This window comes from Carassius auratus, chromosome 2 (assembly GCF_003368295.1).
Source record: "Carassius auratus strain Wakin chromosome 2, ASM336829v1, whole genome shotgun sequence".
NCBI classification, from domain to species: domain Eukaryota; kingdom Metazoa; phylum Chordata; class Actinopteri; order Cypriniformes; family Cyprinidae; genus Carassius; species Carassius auratus.
Window position 1 is genome coordinate 13,890,717 of NC_039244.1, and position 26,349 is coordinate 13,917,065.

Below are 26,349 nucleotides of genomic sequence, written 5' to 3' on the forward strand. Positions count from 1 at the left end.
GTCATAAATGCATTCAGGATTAATTTGAAACATATTTCCAAAAGAAAACCAATCAGAGCTTTATCAAAAAGTCATCTCTAGAACAGACATAAGTCAAAATTATCACTATAGTGAAGATGTAAAATCATCATGTGTTCATGTGTTAGACATGAATTATCGCACGTTTTTATTTCTAGCCTTTTACCGCAGTGAGAACGCTCTGATCCGTCAACATTGGCTCAGGAAAAAGGCGCATCACAGACAGTGTGTGAACCTGGAGTTAGGCATATGCCCAGTCTCTGTTCTCGCGCTAGGCGCAATGCATTCTGATGGGATCAGATACGGGAGGTCAGGGCCGCGGAAAATTGTGGTATAAAGCGATTTAGAAATCGCGCACGCTCAAATCGTGATTTTAGGACGTTTTCTTTTAATCGCACAGCCCTAGAATGGACTGGAAATGAACAGAAAATAATTGGCGGCCCACCTGCAATACCACCGCGGCCCACTAGGGGGCTCCAATGCTCCAAATGCCCAATTTAATGGAAGTCTTTGGAGTTCAAAATCACTTTGGATGCCATTAACTTTCTTTGTAAGGACAAGAAAACAAACCAGTCAAGCAAGTCAGACTAGACCAATGGCAACATAGACAGGTAGCAGACATGTCCTTGTCCTTAAACACCATGAACAACACAAGGTCAAAGTAAATGCGACCCAAAATAGCCATCTATTTGTGTGCAATGGATAAACGTTTTGTGCAGATCACAGGCTCGTGAGTGCAAAAAAAAAACAACCTTTCTTACAATCAAACAGATAAATCAAATACTCAGACACTAGCCCTTCAAAAAAATAAATAAAATAAATGTTTAAATCCTCTCCCTACAGCCATTAGTCACATCAGCCCTTAGACATAAGTCCAATTCCAGTTCAGTCATGTCCTTTCACTGTCTTCTGTTTTTGAGAAATTAAGGTTTTTATGGTGACACACACATGATGATCTAGCCTGGTAATACCAGACTCTGCTAGCGAAATGAAATTGAGCGGAAGTAGGAAGTCTGACGTAGTCAGGCTACTGATGATCACATCAAGGATGACAATTATTCATGAAAAAAAATTCATTAAACATATATAAGCAGAGCTACATAAATCACCTCCACAATCCGTCCCAACAGCAGTGTTCTGCATTATTCTGCACTTTACAGTATGTATCTGCACAGAAATAGCGCATACATTTAAACTTCTATATTAGGTAACCTAAAAACCAGTTAATTACAGGCATTCTTACATGAAAAATGTGAGCAGTAAAAAAAAACGTGGTTTTAAAATTATATCAGGGACACCGCAAAACCTTTATTACATCTTACTCTTCTGGCCCCCACTGCATACGCCATTCCAGATTTGAGCAGAGGCATGTGATGTCATAATTCATGTGTAGTCTGATTGGCTCAGGGACCTTAATTAGAGTGAACTTCACACACACACAAAGACAAAGTACAATGCATCAGCTGCAGTGGCCTTCCAGGCCAGTGACAGATAAAAAAGAAGTCTTTTATCTCTGACCGTCTCATTGCTTTAATGAGTCAGATTCTTGTGAATGGATTTTGTTGCATAAGGACATGTCAGATGTATTTTACTGTTTACATTCCTCTAAGAACACATTGCACTACATCATATAGTCCAATATATAGAGGATATCAAAAGTTCCTGTCACTTCATTTCATTTTCCAGTGTATTTTTTATCTTGGTTTCAATGGCACAAATTATTATTTTTTTTCTTCTATATTGTCTCTGGATTTTTGTCATTAATCTGTTTACCATAATTAATGATTAAAATAAACAATGTTTGTCGATATAATATTTGTTGTTATGATTATGTGACATTAGGACAATAAATGAATGCATCTGACATGGGCATATACAGTATTGCCATTATTGTATTCAAAAAGTTTAAATGTTATTATATTATTAACCATATAGAAATGCATCTACATCTACACAAGTTTCATGACGACCATAAATAGAACATTCAGAAAAATTAAGCAATTTTATGCCAGTGAATAAATATTAAAATATCCACCTCTGTATTAAACTATCACAATGTTCTTTTCAGTTACAAAAACACAGCGTAAGAAATGCATTTTAACACATTTAGCGTGGGGTAGAAGATGCAAGCTCATTGAGTAATCGGGAGCTATGTCACAAAGTTTCTATTATTGGAACATATCCTACAGTTACACCCTAGCTTGTTCTTTGGCAGGTCCTATTCGCTGCATCACCAAGGAAACCGCCTCCTATATCCATGGCAACAGTCTCCCCGTCAATGCAGCTGCTGATATTAGAGTCCTGTGTGGTCAGAACCACCCGAGGGGAGGGAGAGGAAGTGAATGAGCAAGGGCAAGAAAGGACGAGAAGGCTGATGCGAGTAAAGGAAGGGGAAAATGGGCCAAGAAGGGCATCTCCTATTTTTGCATTTAAAAGACCAAAATCCAGAAAAGACCAAGTGTTGTGACAAAAACTAGAAGAACATCTAGATGAATAAACCTGATCAGCTGAAACACAGTGAAAGTCCTGACTCCTTACATCATTCAAGATGTGACCTGTGTTAGCTTTTGATCCGAAGCTACCGCCCAGTACACGATATCCCTCAAAATCCCCTACCAGAGTGCAGCACCTCTCAAATGCCTCTGAACACACCCTAATCACTTGCTATAAAAAGAACAACTCTATGAGTCTTATATAATGGCGAACAGCCCAGCCATCAATTTTACATGAGCTGCCGCAAGAGGATGGGAGAGATAGGAGGAGATGTGTGTGTTTCTGTGTGTGTGTGTGTGTGTGTGTGTGTGTGAGAGTGCAAGAGAAAGAGAGAGACAGAGAGAGAGAGAGAGATGAAAGCCACAAAAATACTATAGGGAATATGAATTCAATCTATAAATATCACAGACTAAAAATAACTAATCATGCGTATTCTGTTCTTGAATCAATTGTGTATTTGATTAGATAAACAACAACTTTAAGCTTTTTCACCCAAGCCAAACTAAATTAATCTAACTTTTTAAATTCAGTATCAGAGATTAGTGATGGACTATTCTGACAATGCTTTCATACTTTTCTGGACCATGACAATGTAACTTACTTGGCAGTCTATGGGACAGTCTCAAGCCTCCAGGTTTTCATCCAAAATATCTTAAATTGTGTTCCGAAGACGAACTAAGCTTTTACAGGTTTGGAACCACATGGGGGTAAGTGATTAATGACAAAATTTTATTTTTGGGGTGGAGTTTCCCTTAAAGGGTCAACAATATCTTTGTCTTATTTTAATTGCAAAAGATTTGAAATGATTTAAATTTATTTATCTTTTTTGTTTGTTTTAATAGCAATATCTGGCAACACTGCATCGATGATTCAGCTGTGCAGGTCTGGCTGGGCTAGAACATGGGCTGGAATATGTTATGCAAATGTTGGGGGTGTAAACATTAATGAATCTGACTGTAACGTCACAGTCATTGTTATATTTAGATTTGTCTCTTTTACATTGATCTTTTGCATGCACAAGATTTACATAAGAAGGAGGAAACAATGGTGTTTGAGGCTCACGGTATGTCATTTCCATCTACGGAACTTTTATTATTCAACTATGCCAAGGTAAATACAGTTTTCCATACTATGGCACCTTTAATATAATATGGTAAGACACACCAATCTCCAGTATCAAGCAGCAAAACGTGCTGTTTTATACAGCTAAAAATAGCTGGACGGAAGCCAGACATAAAATTTCCCGCTCTAACAGGAAAAATAAGGGGGATAAAGGCTTTGAAAAGAAAACACAATGTAGCCTTACTGACAACATTAAAGCTGCAGTAGGGAACTTTTGACGCTCTAGCGGTTAATAAACAGAACTGCTTGCGTCTTGCGGAAGAACATCGTAGCCGGAACTACTTCTCTCTGTTTATGTCTATCAAGAATCACAAAGGTACTGGGTTACTCCGCCGTGGTACACCCGAAGCAATCTAAAATAGTCAGAATATAAACAATTATTATAGGTGCACCCTAGTGATTCAGGACAAGCCAAAAACACGGTTTGGAAAATGGATTCATGGTGTACTCGCTTATTATGTTCATTTTTCTACATTTTGAACACAAACAAAGTTACGGACCGCAGCTCTGATTGGTTGTTTTTTACCGGGAGCGCATGACTTTCTGCAAATGGCAATAGGACCACTGGGAGGAGCCAGAGGAGCTTGATTTTTTTCACAGATTATCTGTCTCATATTCTACTGTCAGGACATAATGACAGGTTTAATAAATATGTAAAAAATATATTTTTACAAAAGTTCCCTACAGCACCTTTAAGTTCAGATGATTAACGGATTGAACTATGCTTAGAAAAAAAAATTATGTTCTCAATTATACGTTTTAAAATTTCCAATAGGGATGGATGTTTTAAGGATGGTTAATGGATGGTTAAAAACAGATATATTACTAAGACTGAAAGAGTATAGTATATGGTTTAAATTAATGAAAAAAAAAAAAAACACTAAAATCAATATTGTGCATTTAGGCTTTTCAACATAATGTACAGTACGAAAATGAATATTCATTTTAAGATTTGATAAATATTACCGGTTATTTATTTTATTTTTTTTAAGAACTGTAAGTGAACATTAGATAACAGCAACGTTAATTTAAACATGTTAACACCACATAAAAATAGCAAAAGAGCTTAATTAAATAACTCATTTCATTGTGCATCCCTACTCTCCATATATATCAAAAACACTTCAACAATAAAGTTCATAATATATGGATATACAGTACTACACAAACAGGGGCTGACCCACAATTCACAATGAGCTAATGAGATATTTTCTTACCTGGTTGATGTCCAGTGTTGATCAAACAGTGATTAACATGAAAAGAAGAAGAAAAGAATATCATTAACAGATACTTACAAAACATTTTCTGCTAAAAATTAAAAGGTTAAATAAATCTAAAGAAAACAATTTTAAAATCTATGTGTAGGCAGGTGCATTGGCAGACAGACCTCTCAATCTCATTAACATTGGATTGACAGTTATGAACAAGACTAAAGTAGAATAAAGAGTCATATAGCATAAGATCGCAAGGAGTGACATACAAAAAACTGTTCAGCCACAGAATGATTAGAATATGTACAATACGACATAGACAGTTGACACACATCTACAAGTAATGTGCATTTTGAGGGATGCTGTGAACAAGAGAAATTGTACTGAAATCCAGGGGATGGTAGACTAAAGAATAAGTAAGTCGGCTGCCAGTCGTGATGCATAGCGATCAGTGTGTTATGACTGCATTGAAATGTTAAACATCTTTATTAAAAGAATGGGTTACATGCAGCAAAAATCCAAGCTATAGAGGACTAACACAAAGAAAGAAAGAAAGAAAGAAAGAAAGAAAGAAAAATATGGAGTACTTAGTGTCTTACAGAATTCTCTGATACAGAGATAGCTAAGCAGAGGAGGGCCCATTTCATTGAGCCATGCATTATGTAAATCATCTCCATACAGTCTTCATTATCACCAACCTTCCAGATGGGGGGGATGTGCCAGCGGGGGGTCCTTCTGCTCTGTTTGTGAAGGGATGAAAGGTGTAGCCTCCGGCTTTAAGCTCTTTGCAGTGCTGGGGGGAATTGTTGGGGAAGAGTGACTAACAGCTGGTGCACTCTGACGGGCAGGGATGTCTGTGCCGATGGACAGTGTGCCAGTGGGTAGATCAGGAGTGGCCTCTGGGGCAGTGGTGTGAGGAATGGGAGTATTCACGGGGGTGCTGTGGGATGGGGGGCTTGCATCTGGGGTCTGTGCCTGCAGCACAGAGTCAAGGAACATAACAGTCTGAGTTGGACTGAGGGCAAAGGCTGACTTCTGGTCGGCATCATTTGGATCAGTCTTTGAATCCATGAGAAACAGATCTGAAGGGTGAATACCAGGCAACTCTAGGTTAGACTTACTGATATCGTCTTTAGTTGATTTATCCTTATTAAACATATCCCTGTCAATCTCATGAGTTGAGTCATCTTTGGGATTCGCAGTAGAGTCTGGGTAATTTGAAAATAAGGAAGTGTTTCTTTGCCCTGTCGGTTGGGGACTGCATGCTTGGGTTCCCGTGAGGTGCAGAGGTTCAGGTGTGAGTGAGGGTGGTGCCCTTCCTTGATCTATGCTAGCACTGGATGGGGGTTTTGAATCACCCAAATTAGGGCTGCTAATGTCCATGTTCATTATGGTTGGAGGGGCACTCCAATCCTCTGGTAGCTTCATTCTGCTTTTACTCTTCTTGGCTTTGATACGTCCTCCCCCTCTTTCTTGGATCTCGCTTTCCCAAATGTCTTCATCCCTACTAGGTGGTGACGGACAGCCATGGTTGGAGCTTTCAGACGGGGTCTCTTCTGAGTCAGGGGAACCAAGACTGTCCAGAAGGTCATACATTTCTTCCCTGTCCTTGCGTTTCTTCTTTTTTCGCTTCTGCTGCTTTCCGGTTCCTTCCTCGATGGACTTTTCCTCACCAGATGCTGCATCTTGACTCTGGAATCCCAAGGTGTCAGTGTGACTCTTTTCTGCCTTGTTGGAAGCTTGGGACTGCTCCGTAGAGAGCATTTCCTCACCTGTCCAAGGGCTTCCCAAAACTTCTTTGTGTACAGAGAGGAAGAGGAAGTGTCACTGACTACCATACAAATCTTCAGACAACAAAATTTGTTCATCTCTTACTCATAACAGATATTAAGGGTCCAAAGAGACAATAGATCAGCTACCCATGAACCACTAATCACTTGCATCATATGGTGTGTTACACCAGAAGATGATATGAAGAAACTATCAATTAATTCACAAATTCACAATGAACAAGCATCATTCAGTGTGTAGTTCTAAAGAATTAGCATTATCCATGGGTTCCCTTGGAAATTTCCATTGGGTTTTGGAGTATTATTTTAATGATTAAAAGATCTCAGAGTAATGTTACTTGAGGAGACTTTCACAGCAGGCTAAATATGCATCCACCCCAATGTGTGGAAATTGCTGATGGTTCAGCTTGCATTGTGTGAAATATTACAAGCAGAGACTACCACCTTATGAGCTTCTGATCCAGAATTTCAGCATAAGCAGTAACTTCATGTTTTCACATGCTAAAAATTGCATTGCAAAAAAATAAAATAAATAAGATCCGAATTCCTTCAGATCTTGCAGGGTATTACAGACACGTCAAGAATTATGGCTTCTGTAAAATTATCAGTTAAACTGTAGGGTGTGCAAGGGCTTATGTGACATTGACTACAACAACAAGCATTTGACAAATTGGGTGTTGTATTTCCTATTTGACAACATATTGTCATGTATTGTGGGGGTGGGGTCTAATGCAATTTCATGTATTCTGAGTAATTTACACAGTTAAAGAGCTGGATTCTCATGCTAAACATGATAGAAAGTTGATTTGGACTTATGACTGGGTATTTCTGTGCCAAATGCACTCCTTCCAGGGTTGTTTAAGTATAAGAAAGATTTTTAGAGTATGGCTCTTCATGACATCATGAAGGATGGAATTCCTTGTATGGGCACTTCTCCTTGAAGGGACACAGCAAACAGAGAGAGAGCAGCCCATTAGCGCTCTTCAGTCATGTTAAGGAAGTCATCGGTAGCACTGCACAGGACTTGAAAAGAATATCTCCAAAGTGTGTTTTTGGATGTTAGGGAAAGATAACCTTGTTCAGATTTCCGAAGAACCCAGCTTTACATGAACAGTGGATGCAGTTTATTTTTTCGGGACATCAACAGAGTTTTTCAAGTGTGTTTGTTTGTTCCCATCATTTCAGTGATGAATGTTTTATAAATAAGGCCCATTTTGATGCTGGATTTGCATATCATTTGATACTAAAAGGTGGAGTGGTCCCAGCGATAAAAGATCATGAGTCGGAACCACAGGCGGTAAGTAAAACGGCATCAAATTCCTGTGTTTGTTGGCAATCGGCATGCAAGTGCTCGTGACTCTTTAGCTCCGCCCACAGCATGCCTCAAGTAGCTTGGCTGTTTTTGAATAGAAGTGTAAATCTTTATTTTATAAATCTGATAAAACTAAAGCCTCTACGGAGATATGAAGGCTGCAATACTACTATAAAGGTACTCAAGATTAACATGACATTGGCTGAAACTTTGTGTGTTATGTCCCATTTTAAGAACTTAACTTAGGCTTTAAAATTACTGTTTGTCATTTAGTTTGCAGAACAAAAGAAAACCCAGTGGAAATTTTCCAATGGCAAATTAGCCTTCAAAAGTTAACCGTATAAACTGAACTGCTCTAGAAAAAACAAAATGCCTTTTTAATTCTTTGGATATATGTATGTTGCATCCTGATGAAGGCCTATCACTGCTGTTCACCAAATAGGTACTTAATGTAAGATTATAGACCTAATGGTATCATGCTCCTGCTGCAGAGAGCAGTTAAATAGGTGTAATGGTTTCAGCAGTGGCTGAGAGATAATGTGCTGAGACTATGATGTGTTCATTTGAGAGCACATCAAGTGCATGTGCAAATGGGCAAATTAAGTCATGGAGAAATAATAGACACGGATATCAACAAAGGCAAGTCAAAGAGTCAAATGACATGGAATACCCAGTATAAATCTCAGCACTGAGGACAAATAAAGGTCACTGAAATGAACTTAAAGGGGGGGTGAAATGCTATTTCATGCATACTGAGTTTTTTACACTGTTAAAGAGTTGGATTCCCATGCTAAACATGGACAAAGTTTCAAAAATTAAGTTGTACGTTTGAAGGAGTATTTCTGTTCCAAAAATACTCCTTCCGGTTTGTCACAAGTTTCGGAAAGTTTTTTTCGAGTATGGCTCTGTGTGACATTAGATGGAGCGGAATTTCCTTATATGGGTCCTAAGGGCACTTCTGCCGGAAGAGCGCGCGCTCCCGTATAGCACAGCACTGAGAGCACAACAGACATTCACTGATCAGAGCGATTCACTGATCAGAGCGAGAGCGTCGCGAAATGTCACAAAAGGAGTGTGTTTTTGGTTGCCAGGGCAAGACAAACCCTGCACAGATTACCAAAAAAAACAGCATTAAAGGACTGGTGGATGGAGTTTATTAGAGCATCAACGGAGTTGTGCAAGTGTTTTTGTTTGTTCCCTGCATTTCGAAGATGCTTGTTTTACAAACAAGGCCCAGTTTGACGACCAATTTGCACATCATTTATTTCTTAAGGATAATGCAGTCCCAACGAAAAAGGGTCACGATCGTGTGTTGGAACCGCATGAGGTGAGTAAAACTGCTTCAAATATCTCTGTGTTGTTAACTTAGCTATCGGCGCATAAGCACATCAAGTAAACAACATGCAATGTTGTCATCAAACTGCACTTTCCACATGTACAGCTTAAAAAAAAAAAAAAAAGACGACAAAGTGGAACTTAGTCATTTTCCAAAACCGCTGAGCAAATATATACAGTTTCAGTACATAACACATACAGACGTCATTCCTGATGCTGCTCTTGTTAAATTTCAGCCTCTGGATCTGATTCTGGATCATAAATATACGCTGAATCTGACTGTTAGCCATGGTTTGTATTGGTTGGTTTTTTCCTCACGGTAATGTCACAGCTTCCAAACGCTCTCAACGCAAAAGCTAACTCGTGCTCGTGATTCTTTAGCTCCGCCCACACGTCACGCCTCCAGCCGGTCGTGTTTTTCCGGGAAAAATCAGTACAGACTATCTTTCTCTTATGAATATAATAAAACTAAAGACTTTTTGGAGTTATGAAGAATGCAGTACTACTCTATAGGTACTCAAGATTAACAGGATATTGAGTGAAAACAAGCATTTCACCCCCCCTTTAAAATCAACGACCAGACAAACCAGACAAACACTGAACACACAATGGTTGACAACATCAAAACACATTACATTTAAAGCAAAACAAAACTAGTACTGCTAACTGAATTTGGATGATGTTTACTAGTGCTATATTCCAGCTATCAAAGCAGAATTAGATGAAAACTATTTTAATTTCTAGACTCAACCAAACTTTTTTGTTTTGTTTTACATCATATGATTTCTATTTTACATGATCAAGTGATGAAAGGGTTATAACAGTTACCTGGAAGCAGTGGCAGTAACATCTATATTTCAGATATATGGTCTAAAACGTGAAATGGCTTTTAAAATTGCCTCTGGTTCAGAAGACACATTTCTCTTCTCAGTTTCACAGCCATCACACTCACAAAGTAATACTACAGTGTGGCTGAAGAAAATGCCTTCCACCATAATGCACATTTGAAGACAGTGCACACTGGCTAGTCTGAATCAAAGAACAAACTGTGAATGATGATCATTGACTATTATGATCCATCATGTAAAATGTTTTGGAATGGATATTTCAGTATGCAAGATATTTAGTCAAGTAACTAATTACCCCTATTTTTAAGGGTATATATACTCTTGGGATTCAATACTTCATACTCATACTCATAAATCAATGAATCATACTCACAATAAGTTAAAAATGAAAGACCATGAAAAGTATGAAGCATTTATCTTATGACAAGATATTGATGACCCATCCATGCCTTGACCAGACAGAGTGGAACGACATGAGAGCACTTGATCACAGGACATTCTGTGACTTTACAATCAATCAGTATCTTAATATCTGTGTTTAAAGTCTGTCTTACCTGTCCTAGACTGCAGTGAGGTGCCTTAAGTGGCGATAGACTTTACCTGCAGAACTTTCCTGGCTGTTACGAGGGCTCGTTTCACTCGAATTAGTTATCTGGGATGGTTTGGGTGGTTCATTGGCAAACAAGGGTAAGGTCTTCTGAGGTTCACCCATGCTGGGGGGTTTGGAGCTTTGGAAAGGGGCCATGCCAACATTCATATTCATACCAATATTCATTCCAGGCTGAGAGCACCCTGAAGCATAGAGCAGCAGAGCAATACTGCATTAAAACTTAACAGAGCCTGAGGAAATGAACTGAATCAAAGCCACAACCTTAAGTCAGCAAGATCAAACATTGCTGTGGTTACCCAGAAAAGAGTCCATGCTGTTGTCCTTCACTGCTGATCCCATCTGCTGGTTTCCTATTTGGACAGGCTTTTCAATCATTGATGTTGGTCCTGGAATTAGAAAGACTTGGACTAACGTCTAGTACATAATAATATATATATATTTTTGTGAACTATTTCATGCAGTTCTCTTAAGCAGGTTTGATGTATGCAATGATCCCACCTGATTGAAAGTCATTCTTATAGACATATTGGCCAGGCGGGCTGGGATGGATGTCTCCTTGAGGGTCTTGACGTTGCCCTCCAGTCTGGCCTGCAGACATGAACCCAGGCCCTGAGAAGAGAGAAAACATACAAACGGACTCTGTGTAAGTACAGCAACACATGATAGTTTTTAACTAAATTATATATATATTTTTTTTTTTTCATTTTAATTGTGAATGACACAGAAACACACACACGGTTTAAACAGTTCTTTAATAATTCTGTATAGTAATTTTATGTATGAAATGCTGAATTGCTCAGACACAATTCACAACACCCACCTGAGAATGACCCATCTGTGAAAAAGAGGAGTGTAATGTTTAACTGCGTGATGAACACATCCTCTTCATTAGTGACTTGCATTTACTAAGACTAATTGTTAACTGTAATTGTTGCTTACATGAAATCTGATTGACTGTCTGTCTAGTTTAATGTGTCCCCTATCAAAGGCAATGGGGAGGGGCATTCCTGAAAATAGGCCTGCTCCCACCCATTCCAATGTTTCAATGTCATGAGAAGGGCAACTGGAGATAAGTGATGCTGGGACTGCAGGCCTGTTACTGTAGTAATACAACCAGCTGAGGCTGCTCTATGTTCCCTAGGCAAAGCACTCTATCAGCATCAAAACTGACCGACATGAAGAGCCAGCACTGAACCAGCATTAGCTCAGATACCAGCTCTGGATTAATGATCACACCACCACAGGACTGGGCTGTTCCAATTCCATGCAATTATCTTCTTTGTGGAACAGAATCGTTGTACATGTCACTGTGAGTCATGCGGTGTCTGCTATATTAGCAAGGATGCAATGGGAATCTGTTGGCCAGGCCTTTGTGGTGAATGTTGATAAGGTACAGAGGGGTCGACCCTAATGGGTCTTCTAGGTGATTTGTGTGTTTATGCCTCAAGTAGCACGTTTTCAATCTTCTTTATGCTTCGGGATGTTGATGGAGTACTAAAATAACCAGAGCAGGGTAATGGCCTCACAAAGAGAAGCATATGAACCTGAACACAAGCTACAGTTAAAAGCCAAAAAAATGGAAGAGGAACTACAAATAGTAATTTTTGTCCCAGACATGGGGCACTTGAAGTGCAGACTGCCAAGTCATGCTGTGGTAGAGAGCCTGGTTTTGCAGTTAAAGGGGGAAGCTGCAGACATCCTATTCAGCACAGAATCAGTTACATAACGTCATAAACCAATGCTGTACTGTGAGTACCAGCAGCACAGAGAAAGAACCAGAGTTTATCTAACATCCAATATGGTTACAAAAGTACACAAACATGATAGATATACTACACACTTTTTACAGAAATATTGTTTAAGTTAATCAACTAATTAATAAAGTAAAAGATATTGTAAAGAATGTTGGGAACCGAACATCACTGGACCACACTGACTTCCACTCTATGGACAAAAGATGTTTCTCATATCTCTTTTGTGTTCCGGAGAACAAAAAAAGTCATACAGGTTAGAATTCACATGAGGACAAGTCAATGATGACCAATTTTCCACCATTTTTGGATGGTGTATCCTTTTAAAGCCACTGAAATGATACAGACAATAATTCGACTTGAATCTAAATGCAATTGTAATTATTTTCACTTAATTTACTAATTCACGTTTAAATACCAACTATTCAGTTGACACAAGCTCTTTTTCAGTATTTCAATAACTAGACATCAATAATAACCAGAGGGTGCTATTTGTCTATATTCAAAGACTACAGATTTTATATTTCCAATTAAAAATAACCATATTAAATCTAACCATAATTGCTTGCTTATATGGTTTTTGGATTTTGTGACAAGTAACAAATTTTCTACATCATCCCTAACATAGATCTCAAAACTAAAATGGACATGTTTTGTAGTATATATTTAGCAATAAAACTAAGTGCAGTAGATTAAAATAAATAAACTGCAAATGTATTTATTGCATGATATACAATGAAGATATTGTTTTTTAAGCCATTTGAAAACCCTTGATGTCTGCAACATTTAATTGTCATATAAGAGCAGAGTAGGACAAGAGCCTTGCTAAAAATATGTAATTTGCCAAAATTCAATTATTTCTTCGGTTTATTAGATGTATGATAATATTAAAATGTTATGATATTAAAAAAGATATTAATAAAAATATATACGATAATGGACTAGTGTAATTTTATCATCTTTCCAAGTAGCTGCACAGCCTGTAATGGCCAGCATATTTATTGATTAATCATCTTTACTTGTACTTTGTTCTTTAGAAATGAGCCTCCAAGCGCTTGTCAACAGACAACTTAAAATTTCCATAGCTCTTTATTACTTTGTCAATAAACAAGCTTTATCTCACACAACCTTTTCAGAGGAAGATGTGTGTCAGGAAAAATATATTCCTTGCCTGCTACCGGGCTGTAATGTTTTATCAATGCTGTCAACTTACGCTTAGTAATAATTACTCACCAAAATGTCAGTTGCAGTAATGATCTGATGAGAAGCTACTACAGAAAGACGGCTTTTGCTATATGCTAATTTTCATAAGCTACAGCCCTAATTATACTGAGAGTGCAAGTCTACACATGGAGGCAGAAATTTAATCTCATATGGATCTTTGACTGAAGCTATTAAAAGTATCTGTCACATCTGCTGTGGACAGATTTGTTGAAGTCAGCATCCACATACATGCTCACCTTTGCACACATATACACATACCTTGCTGTTGTTGAGAGTGCATCCTGCTGTACTGATGTCTAAGCATTCTGTCAAGCATTAACCCAATGTCATACTGTAAAAGGTCAACATTTCTGCATATTCTCTTATGAGTACAAAAAAAAAACACTTTCATATGACCAATATAGGATAAAGAGAAATAGTAAAGGATGGCATAATCCCAGAAACGATTGCCCAAAAGCTTTAAAAGTTCACTGACTTTTACTAAAATAGTTTGTTTTCTAGAAGTTTTACCAATGACTAACTTCACTAAAAGCAGCTCCTTGTAACCCAGGAGGAAGGATGATGTTCGCTTAACCGAACCTAGAAATCCCTCGGATGGGTTCTTGGCAGAAGACATCACAGTCTGAGGCGGCTGGCGGAGCAGGAAAAAAAATCTTAGGGGAAATTCTTAGATCTGCGATGCTGCCAGCCACGATCAGGCGTATGTCCTAGACAAACAAGCATAAAAGCAACCCAAAATACATCGGAATATCAATGAGTTTTTTTCTCATAAAACCAACTTGAACAGGATGTGAAATACACGATAGGAAAAAAATGTGCCTGTGCCACTTTCCATTATATGTTGTGGCAGATAGAGAAGAGAGAAACACATATAAACAACCACAAACAGCATCCACTTCAGATTAGATACATCAGGGACCAACTGCATAAACTTAGCCTCTATGTTAAGACAGTGTCTTAAGAAATAGTCTGACCAACTACAAGTTAGCCAAGGGGTAATCAGTATTTTTTTTTTTTGGATTCAAGTTTTTATGTAACTTAATGTTTTTGACCAGTCTTAAAGAATGCACCAGTCCAATGCAAAAGTAACACAGTAAATTACAAAAGTGAAAGAGAACAGGATGTTCCTCATTGTACTACATAATTATATGCAACATATCCGCATAAAAAAAAAATATTACAAAATAAGCAGCAAAAAAAAAAACACTAATATTAAAGGTTTGAGGTCAGTTTTTGTATGTTTTTGAAAAAAACTAAATAAAACAAAAAACACCAAGCCTGCATTTATTTTTAGTAAGAAAGTAAACTAATAATATTTTGAAATACTTTCAGTTGTGCTGTTTAATATCTGAAAGCATGATACATTTTGTTTCTATGATGTATAAAAGTTCAAAAGAATTTTTGAAATTTCTGTAACATTCTTAATGTACAAATGTCACAAATAATATACTTTTATGGTGTTTTTATCCATTTGGAAGCTTGCTGGATGAAAAAAGCTGCTTGGACATTAAATATACTTGAACAATAAATATCCTTTTGTGTTTGAATAAACCATTTTAAAAACAGTGCATATGCAGTTACAGGAAAACTTCTTATTCAGAAACACATACTTTCCCTTTTGCCATCCAGCCCATCCAGAAGGGGGCGGTATTCTGACTTCCCAACGGTCTCGCCCACTTTATCATCATAGGTCTGTGCCTCCAACTCAGCCATAAAATCCCTCTTCAGCAGGCTGTCCTGGGTCGCCTTAGGTGCCCCATCTGTGAAGGCATCACGCAAACTGAAGTCCATTCTCCTATAGAAAAAAAAGTGAAGGGCGATCAGTGAAAACAAAGCAAGCCTGAACCCAATTAAAATGTAATGCAGCTGAAAGGGCATGTACATACTCTCTATATATCTTGCCCTAGATAATCCTGCAATAAAAACTGAATGGCCTATTTTTGATCCCTACATTGTAACAAGGTTAATAGATAACAATCATATCTTCAAATCAATGAGCAATTAAGGGTACACTCAGAGGGGTCATACACTCAAAGACTTCTCGTATGAAGGCTTACAACACATAAATATGGCCAGATGTTGAGACCTAGACAAATCTGATCATGTGCCTGTGCACCACATATTAAGACCGGCAGCTATTCTGAAATGTCCTTTTAACAGCAGAACATGAGATTAAATGCTTCTATAAAACATATGTGACACAATTGTATACTATGAGCACAAAAACATCTATATATCATGCCTATAAACAGTTTCATTGAGGAAAAATAAAGAAGGAAAACTTAGAAAAGGACAGTGAGAGAAAGAAAGGGACAGAGAGCGTGAGCTTGTCATTGTGCACTATCCAAGGCACGTGTTTGTTTGCCAATGCATGAGTTTAACTGTGTCAATGTTTCTCTAGCTGACACACTATCCACATTCAGAGATCCCAGATTAACACAATAACACACTGTCCTGTTCAACAAAGGTCCAAAACGCAGCAACACTGTTGCGTGACGAACATACAAACCATCAAGAACCAAATCAAGCCGTCGTGTATTTTGACAGCAGGGGGGCAAATGAATTAAGAGCCGAACTAATCTCCACAACGATTTCGATCTATTCAGTATAGACATTTATATGATTATGCAAGTCTGTTCAAAGCTAAACATGGGATTAAAATGCAGCTGCCCCAGAATCTACCCAGAATCCATCTTCTCCCCCTGAATCTTCCTCACACTCACTCTCTCTGTTTCAGCGGGTCGTCTTTCCTATTCACTTTTATTACTTATCCACAGCTTTATCTTTCCATTTCCTATTTCCTCTCCTTGTCTTCCCCATCCCCCTTGTATGTAGATGGATGTATACTGTAATTCTGTTGATATCCTGATGGATGGTAAGAGGCCCAGCAAGTCAAAAGAAGGGATTAGAGGTAGTGTGATTCCCCCTCGTATTTGTCAGCCGGACTGAATCTCCCGTAGACGTCACAAAATCAACTGTTATTGTACAGCAGCGCACACTGACGTACAGTAACAGTAACCGTATCAACAAAACATTTGACAAAATAAAGCTTGACTGCTGCAATCCCTAAAATGACTTTATACAGAAATCTTTCTATATCATCCCCTTCAGTTTTGTGGATAAATCATATATGTGGCATATTTTCATCAGTGATCTTAAAACAGTTTTTTATTTATATACAATTATAGTATTCATTAATATTTTAAATTGGCTTTTATTTTTTTATGATCGGTTTTCAAGTTGATTTCAGTTTAGGTTTTGGTAATTCTGTAACGTTTCTTTGTAACATTTCCATTTAGCTTTAATTTCTTTTATTTGATCTCAGTGGAAGTCATTTTAAAGTTAAAAATGTTGAATTAATCTAACTAAACATTTATAAGTTAATTGTTGATAATTGTTCATTTGAGTAAGTTTCCAAGGTTATATAATTTCCATTTATGTTTTAGAATAAGTATTTCATATAATATTTACATTTTATTTAGTTTTATTTCAGCTTAATTTCAATTACCAAAAATGATCTCTATTCAGTTTTAGATTTGGTTAACAATAACACACTGTATTATTAAAGCCTAACTCTAGTATTTTCAGAGAGAGAAAAAACATGTCATATGGCAGGTCATATGGTGTGGTATCCTAAGGCTTACTCATCAGACCGTGGCAAATGAGACCCAGGTACATCCCTGCACTTTTACTGCTCTGCCTCTGACACGGCCCCGTGTCCTACTGTGATTCAGCAGTTTTTCTCTGTGCCTTGCGTGATGTCACCAGCCCTTCACAGAGTGCCATCACTCTCTGTTTTGAAGAGGCACTCTTATTCACTTAAATCATCCGTTTGATTCAAGAGGCCTGAACACTGTGGGTGGGTGTATGCATGTATGTAAGTACAGTGTTGTCCAAAAGCTTGAGTCTATATTGAACACATGAGGCTATATTAAAGAAACGTCTTGTCTTAATTCTTGACTATTAGAAAAACGTTATATTTCTACAGAGAAAATACCACGGTTACTAATAAATGTAATAAATATAAATTTAGACTATTTTAGATCACTAAATGTGTGAGACTGATCATTTGACTCTTTGTACAGACAGTCAGATGACCTTCTTCCACTGAAGCACAAGATGCTCTTTGAATCACCTCAAATCATGCTGGAGAACATGATCGTCAGGTTTGACACACTTGTGGAATACTCCACCCAATAATTACCCTTATGTCATTCCAAACCTGTATGACTTTGTTTCTCCTGTAATACATGAAGATAACTTTGAGAAATATTTTTTTGGTCTATAAAATGACAGTCAGTGAGCTTCTATGCTGGGTTCACACTGTTCCTCAAAATATTCTTTAAGGCCCCACAGAAGAAAGAAATGCATACAGGTTTGGAACAACATGAGGGTGAGTAAATATAATGCTCATTTTGGGTGCACTATTGCTATAAAGTAAAAGAAAAAAGAGAGATGGATACTGAGACGTTCTTAAATTCATGTGAATTTTTCAATTTAAACTGTTTGAGTGATAGCATAAATTTGAATAAACGTAGAGATTCAACAATGGACCAGATGTGTTTCTTTAAAAGTTGCTCAAGCCAAATGGTCCAAAATCTAAACAGACCCTGAAAGAAGCGCACGCTCTGTCCTCGTGCGGTTTAATAGAGAATGGCGAGCTCACAAGAGTTTTTGAGCACTGGCATTTGGCAACCATTTGTGAAGCTGTGTAAACGCTGTATTCCAACCATTCCTGTGTGAATGCACACAGAACGTGGGATGAGGGTCTGGCTCAATGTGTTCCATTGTGTGCCAAAGCCACCGAGCATGCAGTTACTGGCTGCCACTCATTGTGGCAGGATTTATGTACTGTATCTGTGCCACTCTATCTCTCTCTCTTAGTTATTATTTAGAGTAAAAATGAGGCATCCAAAAATAAGGCACCTTCAAATGTCAAACTGTTGTCTGTTAGATTGTTTGTATGTTTCATTATTATCAGCAAACCTGTTATTTTGTAGCAAAATATGATTTTGAATTGAATTTCTCACCCTCATCTTACATCAACGTCCTAAAATGGGCTCCCCCTAATATAGATCCTGCCCATGGTCACAGCACAACAGTGAAAGGGGGGGTATCTGTGCAGATTAGCGTCAGAGGCCATCAGTGAGGGGAATGCAGATTATGTATGACGGGACATCGGGCTTCCCTGACCTGACACCCCATAATCACAGCAGTCCAGAAAACAGCATGCCATCTTGCCATCTTACAGAGCTTCCCTTTGCCAGCAACATAAGATGGCACTTCAGGTTCACCCCATATTTACATAAAACTTTATTTTTTATTTTACTGAATTATAAAGCAGTATAATGCTGGAACAATTTATTAAGGAACATTTTCATGTTCATGATGGAGCACAGAATAAAGTTTTGCGTTCCTAGTTTTGTCAAATGAATTCTGCCAAATGAAGGTCTATATCTCTGCTGGGGGAAAAAAAAACTATGTAATATAAGTTTAAAGTGTCCAATCTGCTTTTTGAAGCATGGCAGCTGGGTTTTTATCAGTCTGACATTGTCTACCAGCACTAAGAAGCTTTATCAAGGTTTAGCTTGATCTAGACCCCAATTTGGTCGAGTTAGACACTGTACAAACCAGCTAACATCAGATATAACATAAAATAACATAACAGTACAGCTACAATTGGGCTATCATGAAATATTTAGATTTTAAACGATTCAGCTCATAAAAGTATGATGATTTATTATGATAATCCGTCAGAATGGGTTTAAAGATTACAAAGAAAATACAGATTGTTTTGCAAAACCAAATCAAATCAAATACACAGTAATGCTTTAGATTGATTTTATATTATTTATACAGGCTTATGTTAGAGAGGAACATTATCATTTACCAGTGGATTTTTTTATGTGCTTCCTGAGATCATTTCAATGTTAAGGCACGATCTCACCCGATATGACGATATCAGGCAAATGGAAACATTTGCAGAATGACAACCTCTGTGCAATATTTAATGGTCACCTGATATTTAAAAGCACATCGATATTTGAACATATTACTCACAGTTTACCTAATACCCCACTTTTACTGACCTCACCCTACAGGCAAAAAAAAAAAAAAAAAAAAAAAACATACAGACAAGAATAGACTCAAATACAGAATACAGATGGGGGCACCTCCTTGTCCTTCACGCCTGATTTACCTTAATAAACACCACTGACATTTGTCCATGACCTGTATGCAAAGCAAACAAAGCCAGTCACAGTGTAAAGAAGGAGAAATAATGTGCTATGAATCAGGAATAAGACTTAAGGGGGGTGTGGTCAGAGTGTTGTTGCCACTCATTCGAGCAACATTTCAGAATATCAAACGAGAAAAAGAGGCCACGAGGGAATAGCTATGTTTCATAACACACATGCACCTCTCCCGCAGTCCCAGATATCCATACATGACCCACAATGCGTCGGGTGTGAATCGTTTGTTCCATTTCGATTGCATTTTACAGTGTGACGCATGTCCATGAGGCATGTTTGAAGAGGTGCACTGCAGAGAACCGAGCACGCGACGCACAGACATTGAACGCGCTACGTGCTAGTATGAATGAAAACAATGCGATGCGACGCGTCAAACTACAACGCGCTTATTACAATCAAAGCAGCTTGGTTTATTAACATACGCGTTCTGGGTTGTTGCGTACCTCGCTTGTGATTTACATGGGGTGTAAAGCTTAAAACGTCCTTAATAAGGAACCTCGCACGATTTCATCATCCCACAATGGTAAAGCAATTTGTGCGCTACTTCAGTTATGTAACTACAGTAGTTTTCAATAGAGTTTTACTGCGGAGGACACCTGTCATGAGCATCCAAACTGCGGCAGTGCCCAAACAAAGACATCTCGGCAGGTCGTCATGATTGGGAACGTTTGGAAACGAAAGAGCGTTGAGTCGTGGACACCCTTTATTTACATCGCATGATTATCTCGCTTACAAATAGCAATAGCCTGTCAAAACAGAGACTGCGACTGCATCACGATCTCTGCGGGGCCGATTCGTTAACAATTGTTGTCTTCGTCACCTGTAAGCTTTTTTAATGCACGCGCCTTGATGGTATTTCCTCTTGTATAATGTAAGCATTTATCAAAATGTCAAAGTGCACTTACCCGTTGTTGTTGTTTTTAAAATTCAGTATGCTGTAGTGTTGGCCGATGTGCACAGTCAGATCCGCCTCTCGAACAGTGCGCCTCTGTGATCGCAGGGTGATGCCACGCCCCTCATCCCCCTCGGCCAATCACAATTCAGGAAAATTGTGCTCGTTCCCTTTTCGAGCCGCTATTCATGCTGCTCTTGGTCTGAGCATCTTCTCGGTTGTTAACGAGTACCCCACCAGTATTGATGGACAGCTAATGGACACAATGGGCATGCTGATGACAGATGAGAGGCAGAGAGATTCGCCAATCAATACATCAGCAACGGCGCGCTGAATAGACCTGTTTGGGCATCAGACTAGATGACATCGTATCAAAGAACACCAGACTGTCCGACGTGAGACGTGATACCCTTGTAGTTTCCAGTTCTTCATGCGAAAATGCATTTGAAAATCCCCTCAATGTAACCTTATACATTTATGACACCCTTATAAAAATAGGCTGCGAATGTAAAATAGCATCAAGTGTTGTGGAAAGACGGAATTCCTCTATTGTATTGTTTATCCGGTTCTGGAACATGATCAAGTAGCGTTATTTAAAATATAACAATAATAGGCTTAGTGCAGGAATCCCTTTATTTTTGTAAGTGGGTGTGTCTCTTTATGCTGGTTTCCTATCACACTGAACCCGTTTCATTTTAGGAGCTATGCTTGCATGAACATTTCAATGGATTTTCTTTCTTTTTTATGCTATTTGGTCTTAAAGACATACCGACGGGTTTAAGTGTTTGTATGGTTACCGTTTCTATTCTAAGTGTTTAGGTTTTTTTCTGTCTGTCAAAGATGGAAGGGTTTGTCTACATTTTGGCTTAAGTATGTCAAATTATAATTTTCTTATAAAGCAATTTCTTATATTCATTTCAAAGGGCAGTTATAGTTTGGAGCAAAACAAGAGGTAGCAATGAGCAGAAGGATACAAATCACTTTTAAACACACACCAACTTCCTGTTTTAATTTTGATGTCCTGTGGAAATTGGGCAGAGCCTGAGCATAGATGCAGCCTTTCAGTTTCACTCTCTAGCTCTATAGACTGAACCCACTGACAAAAATCAAAGCCTTGAAAATGAATTTCATTGGTGCTCGCTGGTAGCGGCATTGTAGAGGTGGTAAGGTTTGGGGAAAAAAACACAAGGCAAGGATGGTGGTTCTCATTCAGCCAGGTGAGACACATTTCATAAACTTCAAAAGACTGATGTATTATGTGAATTAATTTATTCAGTGTGATTATCAGTTAATAAGAGATCAAATCTCCACAATAATCAATTTATAGTAAACTAACAATAAATATTCCTACTTAGAATTACAATATATTCCATGTTATAATACATACCCACATCCCAAGCTATACCCTTTCTGTATAACACATTTCCTATAAATATCTTTTATAGCACATTTATAGTATAGCTTATTACTGGATGTGTTTGGCATGAACCAGTGCCAACTGATCATATATTGTATGTTTTATATATGCATATTTCAACAGTAATTGTACTAGCGATATGGATTATGATCAAAATTGATTTTTAGTCATAATCTGTCTAAATCACATTTAACACATTTTGACCCTTTGGCCAAACTGATGATTATATATTTCGAGTGATAACTTATTCTCAAAGGAAAATCTGTACAGTGGATGGCATGAGAGGTATAAATAATGCTTTCAGTCATGTAAACTACAGGAATGTTATTCAACAGGATTAACCATTATTCCCTGGAATCACTCACTCTGAGGTATTTAAGCTACTAAAGAGGAGCTTGGGGTTAGTCCACCTGAGATAGTTTCCAAATGTCCATTTAAGTCATACTCTGAAAACTTTGCAGTGTATTGCTAGAGTATGTCCAAGACTTCCAAACAAACAATCATCAATTCAACACAAAAAACACATCTTTAAAAAACTGATATGCTAATACAAATCATTACATTTACACCTCATAATAACAGATGAACACTTTCGTAAAATTTAACATTTTCAGTGATAGGCAGGTAAAAACAACAAGCATCGTTAGACCAGCTAACACAAATGCACCAAACTACAGGGACATTAATGATGCGTCTACATTAGACTTTATGAGGTAATTAATATGAACCTGAAGTAGAAGGTCTTTAAAACCTCCTGCCAACATTGTTGCGGTCAATCAGTATGTATGCTTTGTTTTCCACTGACATGCTGAACAAAATTATCAATCTTATCACCTAGGATTACAGCCATGTCATTTTTGGACTGAGGAATCATCCTCTACATGATGCTGCACTGGCAATGACAGGCGTCTTAAACACTCCAAATCTAACCTCAGTCCAGCTTGTGGATGGTGAACAGTTCCGACAGGCTCTGCATCCAAAAAACTATAACTACCTTGATCAGCTGTGTCTATTTGTTGGTGGTCAGTGTGTGCTGTAAGACAATCAGGGTCATTGTTCCCCATGCTACATGGCCATCTTTCTGAATAAGACCCAGAAGGAGTCTCAGAGGAGGCCTCTAAGGAAGAGTCCAGGAGCTGGAGCTCCATTGCCCCTGACAGACTTCCACTGGACTTTATGGGACTCTCAGCAAATTTGTGGTGATCAAGTATCTGGGAAAAATTCAAGAGAATGAATTAAAGACTCATATGAGATTCAATAAAAATTGATAGCTGTAATTTTAAAGTTTGTGAAATACCTCAGAGAGAAGGGCTGGCGTATCTGTCTCCAAAGGGTTGACAGAACGGAACAGTTTCTGGCCTGGTTTGGGTGGATTTGAAGATGCTTCTATAGGTGACGTCACAGAGCTGTAGGCTGGTGGAACTAGCACCATCTGCCTCTGAAGCAACTGCATTATAGCCCCCGTGTCTTTTGACATGCGCTTCTCCAATCTTTGAAAGACACAACACAACAAAAACAGCTCAAAGTATATGGGTAAAGAGTAAAGGATGCCAAGATAATAACAATACTGTACCGGGATCTCACCTGTGGAGCTGTCTCTGCATCATTTCCAGTCTATTCTCTACCTCAGTGCAGTAGCGATGGGTAACACTGTGCATGACAGTATTGGAGGGCACTGAAGATGAGGGGAAAGACATACTGTGGCTGGGTACTTCCTGGTACTGATGGCCCTGACTGTCTCCCCAAAAGCTGAAGATGTTAGAAACCCCCGAAAGTGCTCCTAATTTAAGAGAAGGGTCATAATGTCACACTTACGCATTTGCTGCAATGAAAATGTTCACCCAAAATTGAAAATTCTGTAATTATATTTATGCACAACCATGTCGTTCCAAAACTGTTAACATTTTTAAATAATATCCTGATTACTTTTTTCACTCTAGCATCAAGCACCATGAGTCGATACAATAGCTTTGTGTAGCGATGTCTGTTTGAATGAATGAATCTGTTTGTTCAGTTCATATAACCAGTCTGAATAATTTATTCATGAATCATATCCAGTTCTTGAATGATCTGGATGTAATGGTTAACAGCTCACTAGTATGTAAGCTTATCAGAATAATGACTTGCAAGGGCTACTTTTGTAATGTTTTTACAATATTTCTGTGGTGCTTCTGCATCCTTTTGGAAGCTTGAAACCTTTGTTTGTTTTTTGTTTTTTCGCAAAAGAGAGAAGCTTGAAAGTTTGGACCAACATAAGGGTGAGTAAATGTTCTTTTTTTCCCCCTGAATGTATCTTTTATAGGCTCAGCTCAGCCAAAAAAAGAAGAAAAAATAGTCAGAATTTCCTCAACCTCATGTTGTTCAAAATCCATTAGAAGCACAAAAAGATGTTTTAATGAACCTTGAAAGATTTATGTCCCTCCACTAAAAGTTAATTTACCCAAAACTTTGATTCATCAAAAATCATAATGGAACTCCACATGAATCCAAGTCTCCCGAAGAGACAAGCATTTTATTAACAGATTTAACTATAAAAAAAATATCTTCATTTATGTTTCAAGGAAGAAGAAAAGTCTTATGGGTTTGGAATGAAATGAGGCATGAGTAAATGATGACAACTTAAGTGTTCGGCTGAACTTACTCCTTAACTGAAAATTAATCCAATTATGCAATTCAAAATAATTATTATTAGGATATTTGAATTTTTTTCTTCTATATCTTCCTAGTTCATTTCTTTCAGATATGTGAGCTAACACTTATATAATACACCTACTGTAAATTAGACAGTATGCCAGTTTTAACAGGAAAGAGATTAGTCACAAAAGTTCACATTTTCTGAATCCTACCTGACAGTGTAGTGAAAGAGTTAGTGCTGTTGTGGATCTTGTCTCTATTAGCATTGCTAATACTAGTGATATTGCTCTGAGAGCAGTCTGCTGTTGCAGTGGACCGCCGGGTCTCTTCCTCTTCATCACTGCTGGACTGGGAGGCAAAAATGTCCTGGGAGTCCTGATGAGCACTTTGTTTGTACTTGTGCTGCTTGCTTAAATTATGTGTTCTGAACGTCGTCCTATTGAGTTTTTTTTCCATCTTCTCTGTATCTGCTACTAAGAAGAATTTCAGTAGATGTGAGTTTCAAGAATCTGAAAGAAGCGGTCACACAGTGTTTGCTCTTACCTTGTGGGATAGAGTTTCTTTTGGACTTGAAGAAAAGCTTTGCCCTTGGTGTGTGATGGTCATGACGGCCACGGTCAGAATCGTCAGGGTCACTGCTCATTGACCCAGCTTTAGTGTTAGTCTGTTGAGAAGATAACCAAGTGAGTGCGTTTTTGAACCTTTGTCTTTATGTACTATTAAAGTTACACAGACATGTGCGAGCTTACATCTCTCAAGTTAAAGGTGATCTCCAGGTTGCTCCAGAAGTAGTCTGAGAACTCGGGATACATGTTCAAGACCTCCACTATATCATCTCTGTGGATTTTATGCAGGTCACAGTACGTCAATGCTCGCACATCAGACCTTGACTTTCCAGGACGTGCATATAAGTTAACAGGCTCTCCAAAGATATCGTTCTTGCCTGCAGGATAAGTAAAAGTATTCAGTATTCTAGTGTGTAGTATGCTATTCATCCTTTGCATTATCAACAGATGGCGCTGCGTGTCATTAAAAGAAATGCAGAATGAAGAATAATAATGTCCACAAGACGGAGCCACACTTCAACAGCTTTCTCATTGAAGTCTCAAAAATACCAAGTTCTCTTGTACTTAGAGCGAATAAAATAAAATAAAATAAAAATTGCAGATTATTTACATGTTCGCGGTTTTATTCTGCATTACTAGTCAAGACTAGTCATAATCCAAAAATAAATAATTAATATAAAAAACTCACATTGAAATTAAATTAAAATTTGTTTCATTAGACCAATGTTCTTCTCAACTTTATAAAAGTACAAAAAAAGATGACCGTAGTAGAATGTATATATATATTCTACATAATATTTTACAAATATTCTGAATATTTTCATCTAACAGATATTTAAAGGTTTTTTTTTTTTTGGCTTTTTTTTGGCTTTTTT

The 26,349-nt window shown here is 37.9% G+C and overlaps 2 protein-coding genes across 6 annotated transcripts in view; both read right to left on the bottom strand.

Moving 5' to 3' along the window:
- The window catches only part of LOC113116631 (microtubule-associated protein 4-like), a 41,301-nt gene extending 20,287 nt beyond the window's left edge, over positions 1 to 21,014 (bottom strand). The window contains exons 1-6 of one of the 5 annotated variants that reach the window (XM_026284914.1): positions 20,871 to 21,014; positions 15,325 to 15,509; positions 11,238 to 11,348; positions 11,036 to 11,125; positions 10,730 to 10,921; positions 5,543 to 6,640 (exon numbers count right to left, since the gene is read on the bottom strand). In XM_026284914.1, coding sequence (XP_026140699.1) covers positions 5,543 to 6,640; positions 10,730 to 10,921; positions 11,036 to 11,125; positions 11,238 to 11,348; positions 15,325 to 15,505 — 1,672 coding nt within the window. In that variant the 5' untranslated portion in view covers positions 15,506 to 15,509; positions 20,871 to 21,014. The remainder of the gene's footprint in view (positions 1 to 5,542; positions 6,641 to 10,729; positions 10,922 to 11,035; positions 11,126 to 11,237; positions 11,349 to 15,324; positions 15,510 to 20,870) is intronic. The other 4 variants (XM_026284906.1, XM_026284898.1, XM_026284890.1 and 1 more) reach the window with 4 other exon arrangements.
- Positions 21,015 to 22,130: 1,116 nt separating this feature from the next.
- LOC113116659 (potassium voltage-gated channel subfamily H member 6-like) overlaps positions 22,131 to 26,349 on the bottom strand; it is a 33,177-nt gene continuing 28,958 nt past the window's right edge. The window contains exons 10-15 of the mRNA XM_026284937.1: positions 25,658 to 25,851; positions 25,452 to 25,572; positions 25,121 to 25,378; positions 23,859 to 24,054; positions 23,572 to 23,764; positions 22,131 to 23,485 (exon numbers count right to left, since the gene is read on the bottom strand). Of these exons, the coding sequence (XP_026140722.1) occupies positions 23,126 to 23,485; positions 23,572 to 23,764; positions 23,859 to 24,054; positions 25,121 to 25,378; positions 25,452 to 25,572; positions 25,658 to 25,851 (1,322 nt within the window). The 3' untranslated portion in view covers positions 22,131 to 23,125. The remainder of the gene's footprint in view (positions 23,486 to 23,571; positions 23,765 to 23,858; positions 24,055 to 25,120; positions 25,379 to 25,451; positions 25,573 to 25,657; positions 25,852 to 26,349) is intronic.